We start from the raw sequence: 13,200 nt of genomic DNA, 5'->3' as shown, positions 1-13,200 counted from the left end.
TTCTAAAAATAGTATACACACACACACTGCTTTGACCAATACATACCGCAGCCTGGGGAACATATTATTTATCAACTCCTTGGCAGAGTTTTGAGTACTCAGCTGTTACAGAAAAGAACAAACTAAATTAACAGAGCCTACTCATGTGAGTCATTGCATTTGTCTTGTGTTATCTGTGAATGTCCTCCTTGAGGGCTTTTGAAAGAGTGGGTGTTTTGGAATAGCACAGAAGTCTGCATTTTGCAGACTACAGCAGTAAAATGCACAGATTATCTTTTGACACAAAACAAAAGCAATTCATGTCCAGTCTTTTACTGGTAACCTAGTCAATGAAGATATTTAACCTCAGGAAATGTCCCCAGAGTACTTATTCTTTCAGAAGGATAAGATTCTGGATTTATTTAAAATTTTTAAAACCCTTGTTACCTGCAGATCTTGAACATGAAGATGCATCAAAATTTTCCTATCAAAACTCTGGAGAAAACTCCACAATCATTTTCCAAATCAATGATAAACTGTGTAGTCACACCACGTGCTTCTTGTCCTTTTAAAAACTGTGCTATTAAGAGAGAAGGTCCATTTCTTCAGACCCAGGTCTAGGTCAACAGCTGAACATCATACGGGTCAGATAAAGCCTGTCTCTTATGAGCCCCTTTCTACTACTGCCACTAGAAGGATTAAACAAGTTGCTGTTTTTCTGGACCCAGGATTACATAGTGGAACACATTTTGTGGTCTGATGACTAACTGCATCACAAGGAAAGAAAAAAACCCAACCGATATTCACTGAATAAGCTTAGTTGAGTACTCCAAGAGCAGCAGCAGAATCCAGTAGGAGACAGATGAGAAGTTGTAGTGGGGACTTAAAGCAGGCCCAACCTTCAGGCTTGGTCTGCACCATAAGAGGCACTGTTGCCTGATAGCTATGACTTTAATAATTCTAAAGATAAACATTTCTTAATTGCTAAAGACAGCCATTCTAGAAATCTTTGCTTATAGAAATTAGATCACAATGAAAAGCTGTCAAATTAATCTTTTAATAGTATCTTCTTGTGGATTCTGACCAATGACTTTGTATGTTTTTATAGATTACTGTTATGTCGCATATCTTCCCCCAACCACAAGCTATTTTGCTCATCACACAACCAAAACACTGGACAACATAACAGATGGGTGAAGAGAAACACGTTGTTCTCCTTTTTTCCTCCATTTGATTTGGACAGTAATGCACAGAACATTTTGAAATAAAACTACATATGCACTGGTATACAAAGCATTGATATAATTTATAAAAAAGAATGACTTGAAGGTAAGGAAAAACATGCAAGATGCATTATTTTCAGTGTCAATTACCTTCAGTATATGCCAAACACACCACATTAATTTCAAGACATCTGATTTTTGTGGTATGATAGAACTTTGCGATGCAAAAGCAAAATGAAAGAGTGTCTTCAAGCACAGGAAAAAAAAATCAGGAAGCCACAAGACTTATGAAGAACATAAACGTGTGGGCCTCTTCTATTCCATTGCCTTTTTTATTGAGGCAAATGCTAAGTTCTCTAGTTCTGTTCAACGGTTTATTTTGCCTCTTCTTCCTGTGCTTCTCAGCAATTACAGTTGTGCCTACTTTTGCAGGGAGGGCCAGACTGTCACTATTGGTCTGTCAGTACAAGTATCAAAATTAGTAAAACAAAATTTGTGTGTGCATGTATGTTTGAAGCTCTTCGATCAACCAAAAATGTTATGGTAATTTAAAATTACAGCTACTTGGAAAGCACATTAGAGGCCAGGTGACAGGTAAATCAGTTATCAAGTCTACGTGTTTCAGTTTTCCATTTTGCAAATGAACTTCATTCTGTATTTCATTAAAGTCTCCAGCCAAGTTAACCATTTGGAATGATACAGCATAGAGAACCAATAATGCTTCAAATAATCCTTAAGACAGGTTTTCCAGTACTTATTTTTCCCTTTGCTACAGGATAAGAAAATGTGCCCATCTGAAGAAAGAAAGCCACCAAAGTGCAGCTTTAAGAATGGCAGGCACACAAGACTCTGCATATTATAATACTATATATCTCTACTGTTAATTACGCTAACATCATGGAATAGTAGGTTAAATAATCTATGCAATATAAACTCAGTCTTTCACAAAGAGTAAACTATGTTAATCAGGTACCACAAGGTAAGGCATGGGCACACTGACAAAGCTACTGGCAGGTGTCAAAGCCCCTTGTTTGCTGTGCTCAGGCAGAGGAACCTCTGCTCTAAAGGACACAAAATTGAAACTGAACAAGCTACTAATATGCCATAAATGGAGATTTTCAAATTGCCTTAGAATTTGTGGAAATGGTCCAGTAACTGGGTATTGTACAATAAGTGTCACTACCCCCTTAAATATATCTCAGCTTCTAGATATGTTATTATTTGAACTTTCAACTGTTTTCGCTGAAGTATTTCTGAACAAAGAAAAACCACCTCTCTCTCCTATACAAATACTTGTGTGGGATACTTTCTCACTACAACAAAGTTTTAAGAAAGTAACTTGAACAATTTATGCATAAATTATATTTCCTTTTTTTTTTTGCTACTAGTTGCAACTGTACTGGTCAAAGCTGCTATAGTGCAATTCATGTAGGTAACATTATGAATTTATTTATTTTTATGTTGTAGCAAACAACACTGAATTTGCAAATAATAATAATTACCATATAGAAACTTCTAAAAATAAACTTCATAACCCATTAACTAGTTGTTTATAAAAGTTCCTCTGAACTACCTGAGAGCACTAGATTGATACTTGCTGAAAACTATGAAATTAAAAGAGATATCACACATATAATTCAATTTCCCTATTCTTATCTAAGTAAAACACAAGATTTAGCTACATACAGTTCCAGAGAGCACATCGTGAGGGCAGCAGTTGAGAAGGTGGCTCTTGCAAACTCTGTCATCACTGAATTTGATTCGCTGACGGGTCGTGTCACCTGCAATATAGAAATCAGCACATTCCAGGTTAGAAATCTGGGGAAGCCAGACATGTTCTACAGGTTACATGCAAAGCGTTAACATTGCCCTGTCACATAGTGAAGGCCTATGGAAACTAGAACTGTACGCTTCTTTGCCAAAAAACACCAATACATGTTTTAATGCTCTATAATACTATTTAAAAATCCTCTCACACTTCCCCTTGAAAAATGCAGTGTGAAAAGTGCTTGAAACCAGAAAGACAGCATTAGCTTAAAAACACTTTGCTACAACAGCATTTGTTAAATGAGCTATAGGACATTCTAGTCAGGTTTTGCATGAAATAGTGTTGTATTTGTATGCAACAATTAGCATATAAAAGCAGCCTCATAAACACAAACTGATACACATTGAGTCTTCATTGAATCCCACCTGATACTCATTTTATGATTTTGCTTTTGTATGCAATGCACCCTCTTGCTTCTGATGGGAGTAGCATAGAGTTGGCAGAAGAATGCTTACGAACCTGAAAAAAGTCAGTCAAACATATGGACATAGCCTATATGCAAAACTATTTTACTGATGTTTGCATATCTGTATCCATATTTTTTTTTTCTTTTCCACATGCTGTTTGTTGGGCTGGGAACATCTGAATTATATCTTCATCATGGCAGGTTGTAGCTCCTGCATCAGCAGAAGCATCAAACCGCCCACACACTGAGGTCCAATTGCAAGTTTAAATAACCCCATCTTGGAGCAAGACCTAAAGTCTTCAGAATAAAGTAACCAGCTGGTATTCTGGGGATGAGGGTGGGAATATGTTTTCCTTCCAGTCATAACTCAAATGTCACTATTTGAGATTCGGAAGAGCGATCACTGCTACGGCTCTCTTGTTGTTAAGACACAGGCATGATAAAACACCTTAATTTCTCTCAGGATGTATCTATTTACTAATTTTTTAAAACATAACAATTTGTTAAGATGTCTAATCATTGAAAACCTACTGGTGAATTACTGAAGCAAGGAGGGCTGCTGGGAAAAAAAACAGACATACAATGAGTTCTGATAGCAGCCTTTTCCATTTCAAGTATTTTAAAGAGTGTAGATACATTTTGCAGTTATTAAGGTTTATGGCTTCATGACCTGAAACACTGAGAATTTTGAATCTACTGAACAATTCAAGAAGCCAAATTCATTATTGAGGTAAACACAGAGGTGAACAAAAAACCCCATATCTTATCAGTCAAGCCTTTCCTACTATTATATAATCAGATATTTAAATACAGTTCTATGCATAGGATGCTAATATATAACATTTTCAGATGGGCCAAGTTTCAGATTATTAAGCAGACGTTTCCAAAATCACCACATGCTTAATTTGCCTGGGGGCTACAACACTTAAAACCTGTAATCCACAGGCTAAAGACAGCTTCAAAGCAGTTCAGCAATAGGTTTTCTAGAAAGTGATCTTACTGCTTAGTTATACTTACACTACTAAAAATTTAGAGCAATCCCTTTATAATCATGCCTGCTACTGCAGTAAAGAGTTTTGCCTTTTCTTTTTCTTTTCTTTTTTTTTTTTTTTTTTCCTCTTTTTAGGAGGTGGATCTATATTTTTTAAACACATAACTGCGTTTGTTCCACATTCATTAACACATCTGAAAAGTTATTGATAACTCACGGCTCGGCGAATGCGGGGCCTTTCTGACACTCCCTTGCAGATTGATGTAGGCAGGCAAAGATACATTGAACCTTTATAAATAAAACAAGGGGCCAGATTGTTCAGTTTGTATAGAATAATAGACTCTGCCAGCAATTTTAACACAGCATCTAGAAATACATGTTGACTGTAAAGATTCTTCTATATAAAGACACACAAACAAAAATCAAGAAAAGTATTTTAAAAAATACAACTGATAGCCTAAAAGCACTAACCCATAAGGAATCAAGGAGTTATCAAGACCAGAAAATTGCTCAGACTCATGGTTCCTTACATAAAGTTGGCAAATAGTATTTTCAGAGATGTTACCTCAACATTTAGATGTAGCTTTTTCCACACCTCTACCACAATGAACTGATGCTACAGCTACAATACAGTCTCTTTTTCATCTAAGTGGCTAGTACAATAATCACAATTACCAAACTGAGACAAGACAATATAGAGGGGTGAAAAAGAAAAACAAAAGAGGTAGCAGAAACTGACCAATGACAGCCTCAAGAACATATTCCATATTTACATTTTAAACACTTCTTTCTGCACTGTGCCTTTGGTCTAGTATTTAAGGCTCTCCGGAAGGCTCCCATGCACAGAACATTCAGGTATTTACCTTTTCCTTCCTATGAAAAAGCAGTTTCATATATTTGCATTTCTTTTTAATCTATGTTATTTCAAAAAGAAAGGTTTAGCAAAAAATCACATACTATGTTCTAACAGTGACTGAATTTTGTGTCCCTCTGACAGCTCATTCTGGAGTCTGACAGCCTCAGAAAATGCTTTTATTTCCTTGTTAATTTTGTGAACTCTGATACCCCTAAACAGTGCAGACTTGTTTGCAAAGACAGAACATGAATTCTGCTGCTGACTTACAAATGAATCATCTTGAGCAGGTGATGACCTGTGGTCTACATGGGTTGCCGAGGTGGGGAATGCAGAAAAAAATCTTTTACAGAAATCCACTATACATCTGACATTCAACCCATAGCAAAAAAGACTTTCGCAGGTGCGTTCTACGAATTAAAACAACATGAACAGATGTGTTCTTAAGCTAAGGACTTCAGTGGTATGTCAGATAATGAAGATGCTACTTCTCATTGTCAAACTATACTTAGGCTTATACACTCTTTTTATGGTCAAACAATCAAGTGAATGCTAAACAATGTTTATGAGTATCTAAAAAAAAGGCTTTATATATTTTGTAAGAGAATAATACATCTAGGTACCAAGTAGCTGCAGTCATCTAAATTTAGGAAGTATCCTTAAATGTTTATAAAGGGGATACTATCATTGATATATTAGACCTTCTTAGAAGTTCTATTTTAATAGGTAAATAATTAAATTAGCTAAGAATAGCTAAGAATGTTCTGGCTCTGAAGAACAGCAGAACATTCAAGTACTTGATCTTTAGGACTCATGCTCATTAAAGAAATCAATGTAATTTGGCAGGGCATTATAGGAGTCAACACCTATTCCCATAAGGCACCTCTGGTTTTCCAATTAGATATTCTCTACTAAAAAAATCGTATGATTGATAAAACTTATATGGAAATACAGAAAAAAAAAAATCCTAAAGAAGCAGTAGCTTTAGTTTTACTTAAAGTACTGTCCCAAACCACATTTCTATAAAAGATTACTTTTCAGATGAATGGAGAACTTTGAAACAGAATTGAAACTATTCAAGAAAAAAAGCCAAACATTAGGGAAATTTTACACTGCATATCTCTCATTCTTTATAAGCATACAGAAACTGCATGTTAGAAACAAATATTAAAGAGATGACTGCAGTAATGTAAACTTTTTAAAGTAAATTTTCTAGTTTGTGTTAAACATGCCAACTGCGTGCATCACAATGTGCACTTGTACTATACAATCTACTTTGAACTCCCAAGTCTTAACTTATTAACAAGCCTCCACAATGTTACTTCTGTTCAGTATATCTTAATCACAAACCAGCAGAATGAACACTTACATACCAGCTAGGCTTAGCATTGTAACAGGCTTATAACAATGATTTCATCCAGTGTGTCTTGCTATTCTGAGGTATCCTAATATACTACTGACAACAATCCCAGCGCACTGATGAGAATTACCCTTTCTAATCCAACTGAAACCTCCTATCGCAAACTGATGGTGAAATCCATTCACAACAACGGGCATTTTCATGCTGTTGACTTTCTGTGTTAAGCTACATTAATGAAAACCAGTTAGCTTTCCACTCACATTTTTGAAGCATGAGTCCCAACATGTTGGCAAGGGACTCCGAAAGCTTTACTCATTAAGAGCAACTAACTGAGTGGAATATCAGGTTAAAGACTGTGTATCAAATTTCATCAGCAAAGCAAGCCCTGTATAACAAGTATTCAACATCATTATTTAGTTGAGGCTTACACAGTCAAGGATGATCCTGTTCCTGCTACACACTGAGTGGGCAGCTAATTCTGATGTTCTCACTAGCACTGGATGCATCTTTACCATAACACCTTTAGAATAATACATTTCTAAGCAGGACTGCTTCTGGTTTACACTGTGGCTGAATTAATACTTGTAAATGGAGAATATAATGAAACCATTTATTAGCCAATGCATTACAACTTGAACAAACATAGGAAAGATTACCTATGAGGTATGAATATGCCCATTTGCTTTTTCATAAATGCCATCTCATACAGTGCCCCTAAACCAAAGCAAAAAAATTCCTCAGGCCCTTCACTGTTCCCTTCATTTTCAAGGGCTAAAGTACCAGAATTTAGAATGAAGCCAGCACATATACAATTCACTAAACATGACCATTGCTCCTAAAACCTTCTTATCATTCCCAATTGACAAATACAGCATCTTTTCATGAAGTCTGTGTGTTGCTACTATTTTCAGGTTTCTGGGTTGATATTGAAGTAACATTTTGGGTAGATTTTGCAGAAATTCCTCTATACAAGATACTTTTTTCTGCCTTCTGTCAATCCATGTTCGTAAGAAGAGCTCTCAGAAGAGGCTCCTGGCTCCCCAACCTGGCTCTCAGCACGAACCTACTAAAATGGCCAGCAGTCCTCCAGTAATGGATAACAACATATTGAAAACTGACTTCAAAAGCACATACCATCCTCCATCTCAAAGTGTAAAGCAAAGTGGAAAACAAAATCTAGGTAGCCTGAAAAGAACAACCTCAACACACCACTCATCCTTAAGTAGACAGAGAACTCTTCAATAATCTCATATGGAAACAAATTAAAAAATGGGTTGCAAGTTCTAGATTACACCTCTGTTATCACATAAAGGGTTTCATCACCCCAGGATGACTTTTAAGATAAGCACAGGGGTGCCACTTCAACTACTCCCAAACAAAGAGAACAGAAAAGTCACACGTTAGTAACCAGTACTAAGGGTAACTGAAGTGGCTAGTGTAGAACAGAAAAATGATAAGATGTGAAAAGATGCAAAAAGGATATTTTAAGTTTCAATACCAGAAGACAATGACCTAGAACAAGAAAAATGGTTTCCTAGTAACAGCTTAAAGAACGGAGTTAAAGACTCCAAACACAGCAGTCCAGCTCAAAAAGGCAGCAGGCAAAACAAAGGAGGTACTGATCAGCACTTCTTACATATGGGTTCTGTACAGCTAAAGACTTTAAAGATTTTTCTGCCAGTCACATAGCATACTTGTTGGGATGCTTGAGAGAACACTTTCATGAACACATGTAAGTCTCAGAAGCACACAAAAATCTGCCTGTCTCTTAAGAAGAATCTCATTAACTTTGCTAGTTTTTCATATTTCCAGACTATAAACTAATTTTGACGTAATGGCAATCTTGAAAAAAACAAAAACAAGCCACCACCACATTTCTTTGCAACAGTCAAGTCGCAGTAGTTTCAAGACGTTGTGTTGTTCCAGGGCCATTCTGATCTGCTCTGCCTCTGCAGTTCTGTCAGAAGGAACGATTCTGCTCCACCCTCTGATGCTAACCAGTTCCTCACACCAACTCTAGCGCTCATATGGCAAGGCAGAGCAGGTAACTAACCAGGCAGAAGAGGAACCAGTTAAACAAGATAAACTGATTTAAGACACAACAGGATATTTACAATCAGGCCTTTAAAAAAAACACTTGGCAATCTTTATTCATTCCAGCCATATTCTGGGAAAAAAAAAAAATATATATATCCTGGGGTACTAATATCAATTCCTAGGATTTCACTCAATTTGCAAATGACTTGTTTAAAACAGTTATGATCCTCTCTGTAAGGATCACTCCTATTTTCTAGCCAACAGGGATGGCAAAAACAGGGTTTATCTAAGCATACTATTAAAAAAAAAAAAATCCAGTTGAAAAAATTGTATTTAAAAAAATTAAAATAACATTTTTCTATCAGTTCAGACAAATTCCTGCAGCTCTGGTAATTAGCAATAAAGTTGAACTAACCTTTTAACTATGGACATATGTAAAAAAAAAAAAAAGAGTAGTTTAACTGCTAACAGTAAGAAAAAAAAATAAGAAAACCATTTGCATTTAAATACATATGATTAGCACCTGGTCTTCAGCACTCTTTATTTCTCAGTATTTGGGAAACTCACATTTATTCAGTAGCTTATATTTAAGCCTCTCTTTTTAAGTATGTCAGGTTATCAGTACTTGGAATGACATACTTCAGAGAAGATTTTTTCAGCCTGCAGTCATTACTATATTAAATTAGTCCAGCTTTTTACTAACATAAAAATTTAAGCCTTTTTTTTTTTCCCCTTTAAATTTTGGCATGGTCCACATCCAATCCAGTTTCCTGCTTCTTGCCAGAAGAGTGTGTAAGAGAAGTTTAAATTAGGTATATTTCAGGTATTAAAACAGACGAACAAACAATACATTTGCTTTTAAATATGTGCTTTTCCACATGTGAAACAGAACCATACCCGCCATTTACAGAACTATTTCATTGTATGGACATTAACAATACAACTGCTTTTTAGACATCCCAGATGAATTCTAAGAACTGCAACTCACTAGAAACACTTGAAGAGCATCTGCCAAGTCCCTTCTGCTTTGCATCTCTGTCAGGTGTCTGTCACACGAGCAAAGGCAAGCACGGAGCGGGTGGGCAGCTGGCGAGAGGCTGCCCGAAAAGCCGCACATCCTGGCAGGTACCAAGGCAGACGCTCATGACACGTTGAGCGACGCCATGTGACTACGAGTGCATCTATCTCGCTGCCAAAATTCAGACAAGGCAAGAAGGAGGTTGCCAAAGCAAGTCCCAAAGCTTTTCGTTCTCCCTGCCCACGAGCACAGGGCCCTCTGGGAGAGGACACAGCCAGGGGCAGGCCCAGGGTCGCATAACCAGTTCGAGACAGCCACACTCTGGGCAACTCTGTTTGAAATGGGAAACCTTACTAACATAGCTTATATTTCATAGATATTCCTGCAGCAACATTATGGCTCAGTGGGTGTTTTCTGAATCAATTCGACCAATACAGACCTGTGCTTTCAAGGTATTCTCAGAGCTCAACAACAAATCCATAACAACGTTTCATAACCACCTCCTCCTTCAAGCTTCTTCATTCTGGCCCCAGGGACACCAGTATAATGAGTGTGCACAAAGCTCCACAAATTACAGCCTACGGCTCATCTCCTAAAACCATGTTTGAGCATCTCATTGTGGAATTTTCAAAATCATTTTCAGAGCATGTTCCAGTTCTCTATGAATGACATTATAAGCTCTGAAAAATTAATACAGACTACAGACTCAGGCAACAACACTAACTTTTAATTTACAGTTTGTTCTATTCTCACTGAAGAGATCAAATGTTTGACTTCTACCTTTTCTAATATAGCCAAGAATTTTAAATTTGCAGAGTCCGGGCTCCTCAAAAAAATCCAACCAACCAATCCCACCATCACCACCCCTCAAACTACATAAAGTACAAAATTCTGTTAATCGGGAAATGAAAAAACACTTTGGTAATCTTGAACAACATAAACCACACACATTACCCAAGAAAGATTATTTCTTTAGAAACATTTTAAACTCTATTGTGCTGCCAGGTAGAGCAAAATCAATGGGGATAACTGCTGAAATGAGAGCTACAATCTACCAATAAATGAAAAAAAAGCCGTATTTTAAGGAAAAGCTGCTATTTACATATTACTAAAAACAGAATATTTGTCAAAGGTGATAGGAACATAAAACCCCAAATGACCTCAAAACACACTACCCTCAAGGTTAGCAATATTTAAATGACCTTGAGCCTGGCCTTGAATTTATTAACAAGAACCAGCTCTGCAGAAAAGGATGATTTTCAGTCCCTGTGTGTAATTCGGTTTAACGAATGTTTCACTGGATTTTATATTTAAAAAAAACAAACTAGAAGCTTCCCAATTCCCCACTTAATCAAAAAATGAATGCTAGTTTTGCAAACAGTCTTTTCTCTTTGTCCTTTCCCATCCTGACAATTTTGTTTAAATGCTTCCTCTCTAGCCAGTTAGTTCAGCAGATGCAATTTGGGAATTACAGGCTTGGGGGCAGGGGGGCGGGAATATGATTATTAACAAAATAACTGCTTTCTTACAATGCTAACAGCAATCAAGTCTGAAATTGCTTTTCCTCTTTTGGATCTTAGTCCCTTTGCATTTTTAAGCACTTGCCACAGGTAAATCACATTCTTCTCCCACCATCCAACAGAAAATACATTCATAAATTGAAACAGCCTCTCCCTCTTTAAACCTTCTGTGTAGCCTTAGGTAGCTCCGAGATAGCGATCTGTGTGCCAACACTGGGAGGACTTGAGCTATGTGAATGTTACTTTGCCAACCACTTAAGACACGTGCAGCCACCACATGAAGTATTTCAAATATTTCAAGACAAAACCACCCTAAATCAGGTCGTTTATGATGATTACTAACAAGCCTTGCTCTGGAAGGCAGTCTCTGCAGAACAGTAATTTTCCAATAAGATTATCACACCTCTGTTTAAAACTACTGTAAGCACTTTGCAGACAGCATTCATGGTATACTGGATATGTGAAAACCAGTTAAATTTAATTAAAACTCTAGATTGCAATAATAAAAAGCTATCAGATCACATTACCCCAGTACCAACAGATGATCAGCACATACAAGGTACATCCCAGTTCATACATTCTACTGAGTTCACGGGAAAACAGGTAACCATTTAATTCAGCATGAAGCTTCAGCAAACATGTAACACATCTGCAGGAGCAAGTACAACATGCCAAACATTCAAATAATCTCTGACTGCAGTCTACCCTCAGGTGCAGCATTCTCTTGTTTATAAGCAAAATACTACACAGCATAACGGGAACTGCTTTTTTCTAGCAGTCCCCAAAACATGTGGATTTACGGATGAGTGCCAATTCAAACTTTCATGTTGGTTGCCACGCACCCTGACAAAAATTGTCAGCAGCTTTACACAGCGATAATCTCCATTTTACTATGTAACACCAAAATGATTCAAAACCTGACTGTACACCTACTATCTCTCTCTTGGCATTACTGCCTCTAGATGTTAAGCTTTTAGTTTGCTGCTTGGGGCTTGTTTTTAAAAGAGTCTGATCACTTGGGTTAATGACAGTCTCTCAGAATCCAACAGCCATACCCACCTGCTGACTGAAATGATGGTTTGGGTCAGACTTTAGACAAAACTATAGTAACACACACAAAAATTGCTCTATTGAAGTGGCTGGTGCTTTGTGAGGCATTGTTTATTTATTTGTTCCCCCTCCCCGCGGTCCCGATCCAGGCAACCGCCGTCCCCCCAGGGTGAGCCGCGCGGGAAGGCTCCGCGGGCCGCCTTCAGCGGTGCGGTTCCGCTTACGAGCCCCGGGCACCGCGGGGACCGGATCTTACACACCAGCTGAAATGGCAGCACCGCCTCCCGCTGCCCGGACAACGGCTGGCGACGGCAGCTCCGCGGGAGGAGGCGGTGCCCGACTCCCCCGATCCCCGGGCGTGGTGGCGTCCAAGGCCCCCACCCGCGGCTGACCCACGGCCTCGCCAGGCCCCGCCCCGCGCGGGGGGGGCGAGGGAGCGGGGCCCGCACCTGCCAATCACGGTGAACGGCCGGCCGGCCTGCCCGGTATCGCCGTGACCTCAGGGGCTTCGGCGGCTGCGCCCTCTCCTCCCCTCCCCCGCCCCGGCCGGGGGGCACTTACCGTCCCGGGACGTGCCCATGAGCTGGTCCAGCATGGCGCGCATCTGGGCCTGCGCCGACATCTTGAGCGTGCGGGGGCCGGCCCGGCCGAGTCACGCCGACAGCGGCCTACAAGGCCCGAGGCCCGGCGCGGCGCTCAGCCCTCCCCCTCGCGTCACTGGCGGGCCCGGGCGGAGCCGCTCCCCCGATGCCGCGCGGGGGGAAGCGGACGCTGCCTCTGTCTCGCACTCCCGGTGGAAGGCGGCGCGGGAAACCTGCCTCGGCGCCGCCACCGCCGCCTCGCCTCCCCTCCCCCCTCCGCTCCTCCCGCTTCCTCACACGCCCGCCACGCGCGCGCGCCAGCGGTAACGGAAACCCGCGCGCACGCGCCCTAGG

At 39.4% G+C, this 13,200-nt stretch overlaps 1 protein-coding gene across 2 annotated transcripts in view; it reads right to left on the bottom strand.

The window, feature by feature from the left end:
- Positions 1–13,200, bottom strand: part of LUC7L2 (LUC7 like 2, pre-mRNA splicing factor) — a 32,762-nt gene extending 19,562 nt beyond the window's left edge. Inside the window, exons 1-3 of one of the 2 annotated variants that reach the window (XM_065045554.1) lie at positions 12,827–13,172; positions 4,645–4,715; positions 2,889–2,983 (exon numbers count right to left, since the gene is read on the bottom strand). Coding sequence is in view for 1 of the 2 variants with exons in the window: in XM_013368774.3 (XP_013224228.2) it covers positions 2,889–2,983; positions 12,827–12,887 (156 nt within the window). In the remaining variant the exon portion in view is untranslated. Of the gene's footprint in view, positions 1–2,888; positions 2,984–4,644; positions 4,716–12,826 lie in introns of both variants that reach the window. The other variant, XM_013368774.3, reaches the window with a different exon arrangement.

The sequence above is a fragment of the Columba livia genome, chromosome 1, assembly GCF_036013475.1.
Source record: "Columba livia isolate bColLiv1 breed racing homer chromosome 1, bColLiv1.pat.W.v2, whole genome shotgun sequence".
In the NCBI taxonomy this organism is placed as follows: domain Eukaryota; kingdom Metazoa; phylum Chordata; class Aves; order Columbiformes; family Columbidae; genus Columba; species Columba livia.
The sequence above is the reverse complement of the archived record's forward strand: the minus strand, read 5'-3'. Positions and strand labels throughout refer to the sequence as shown.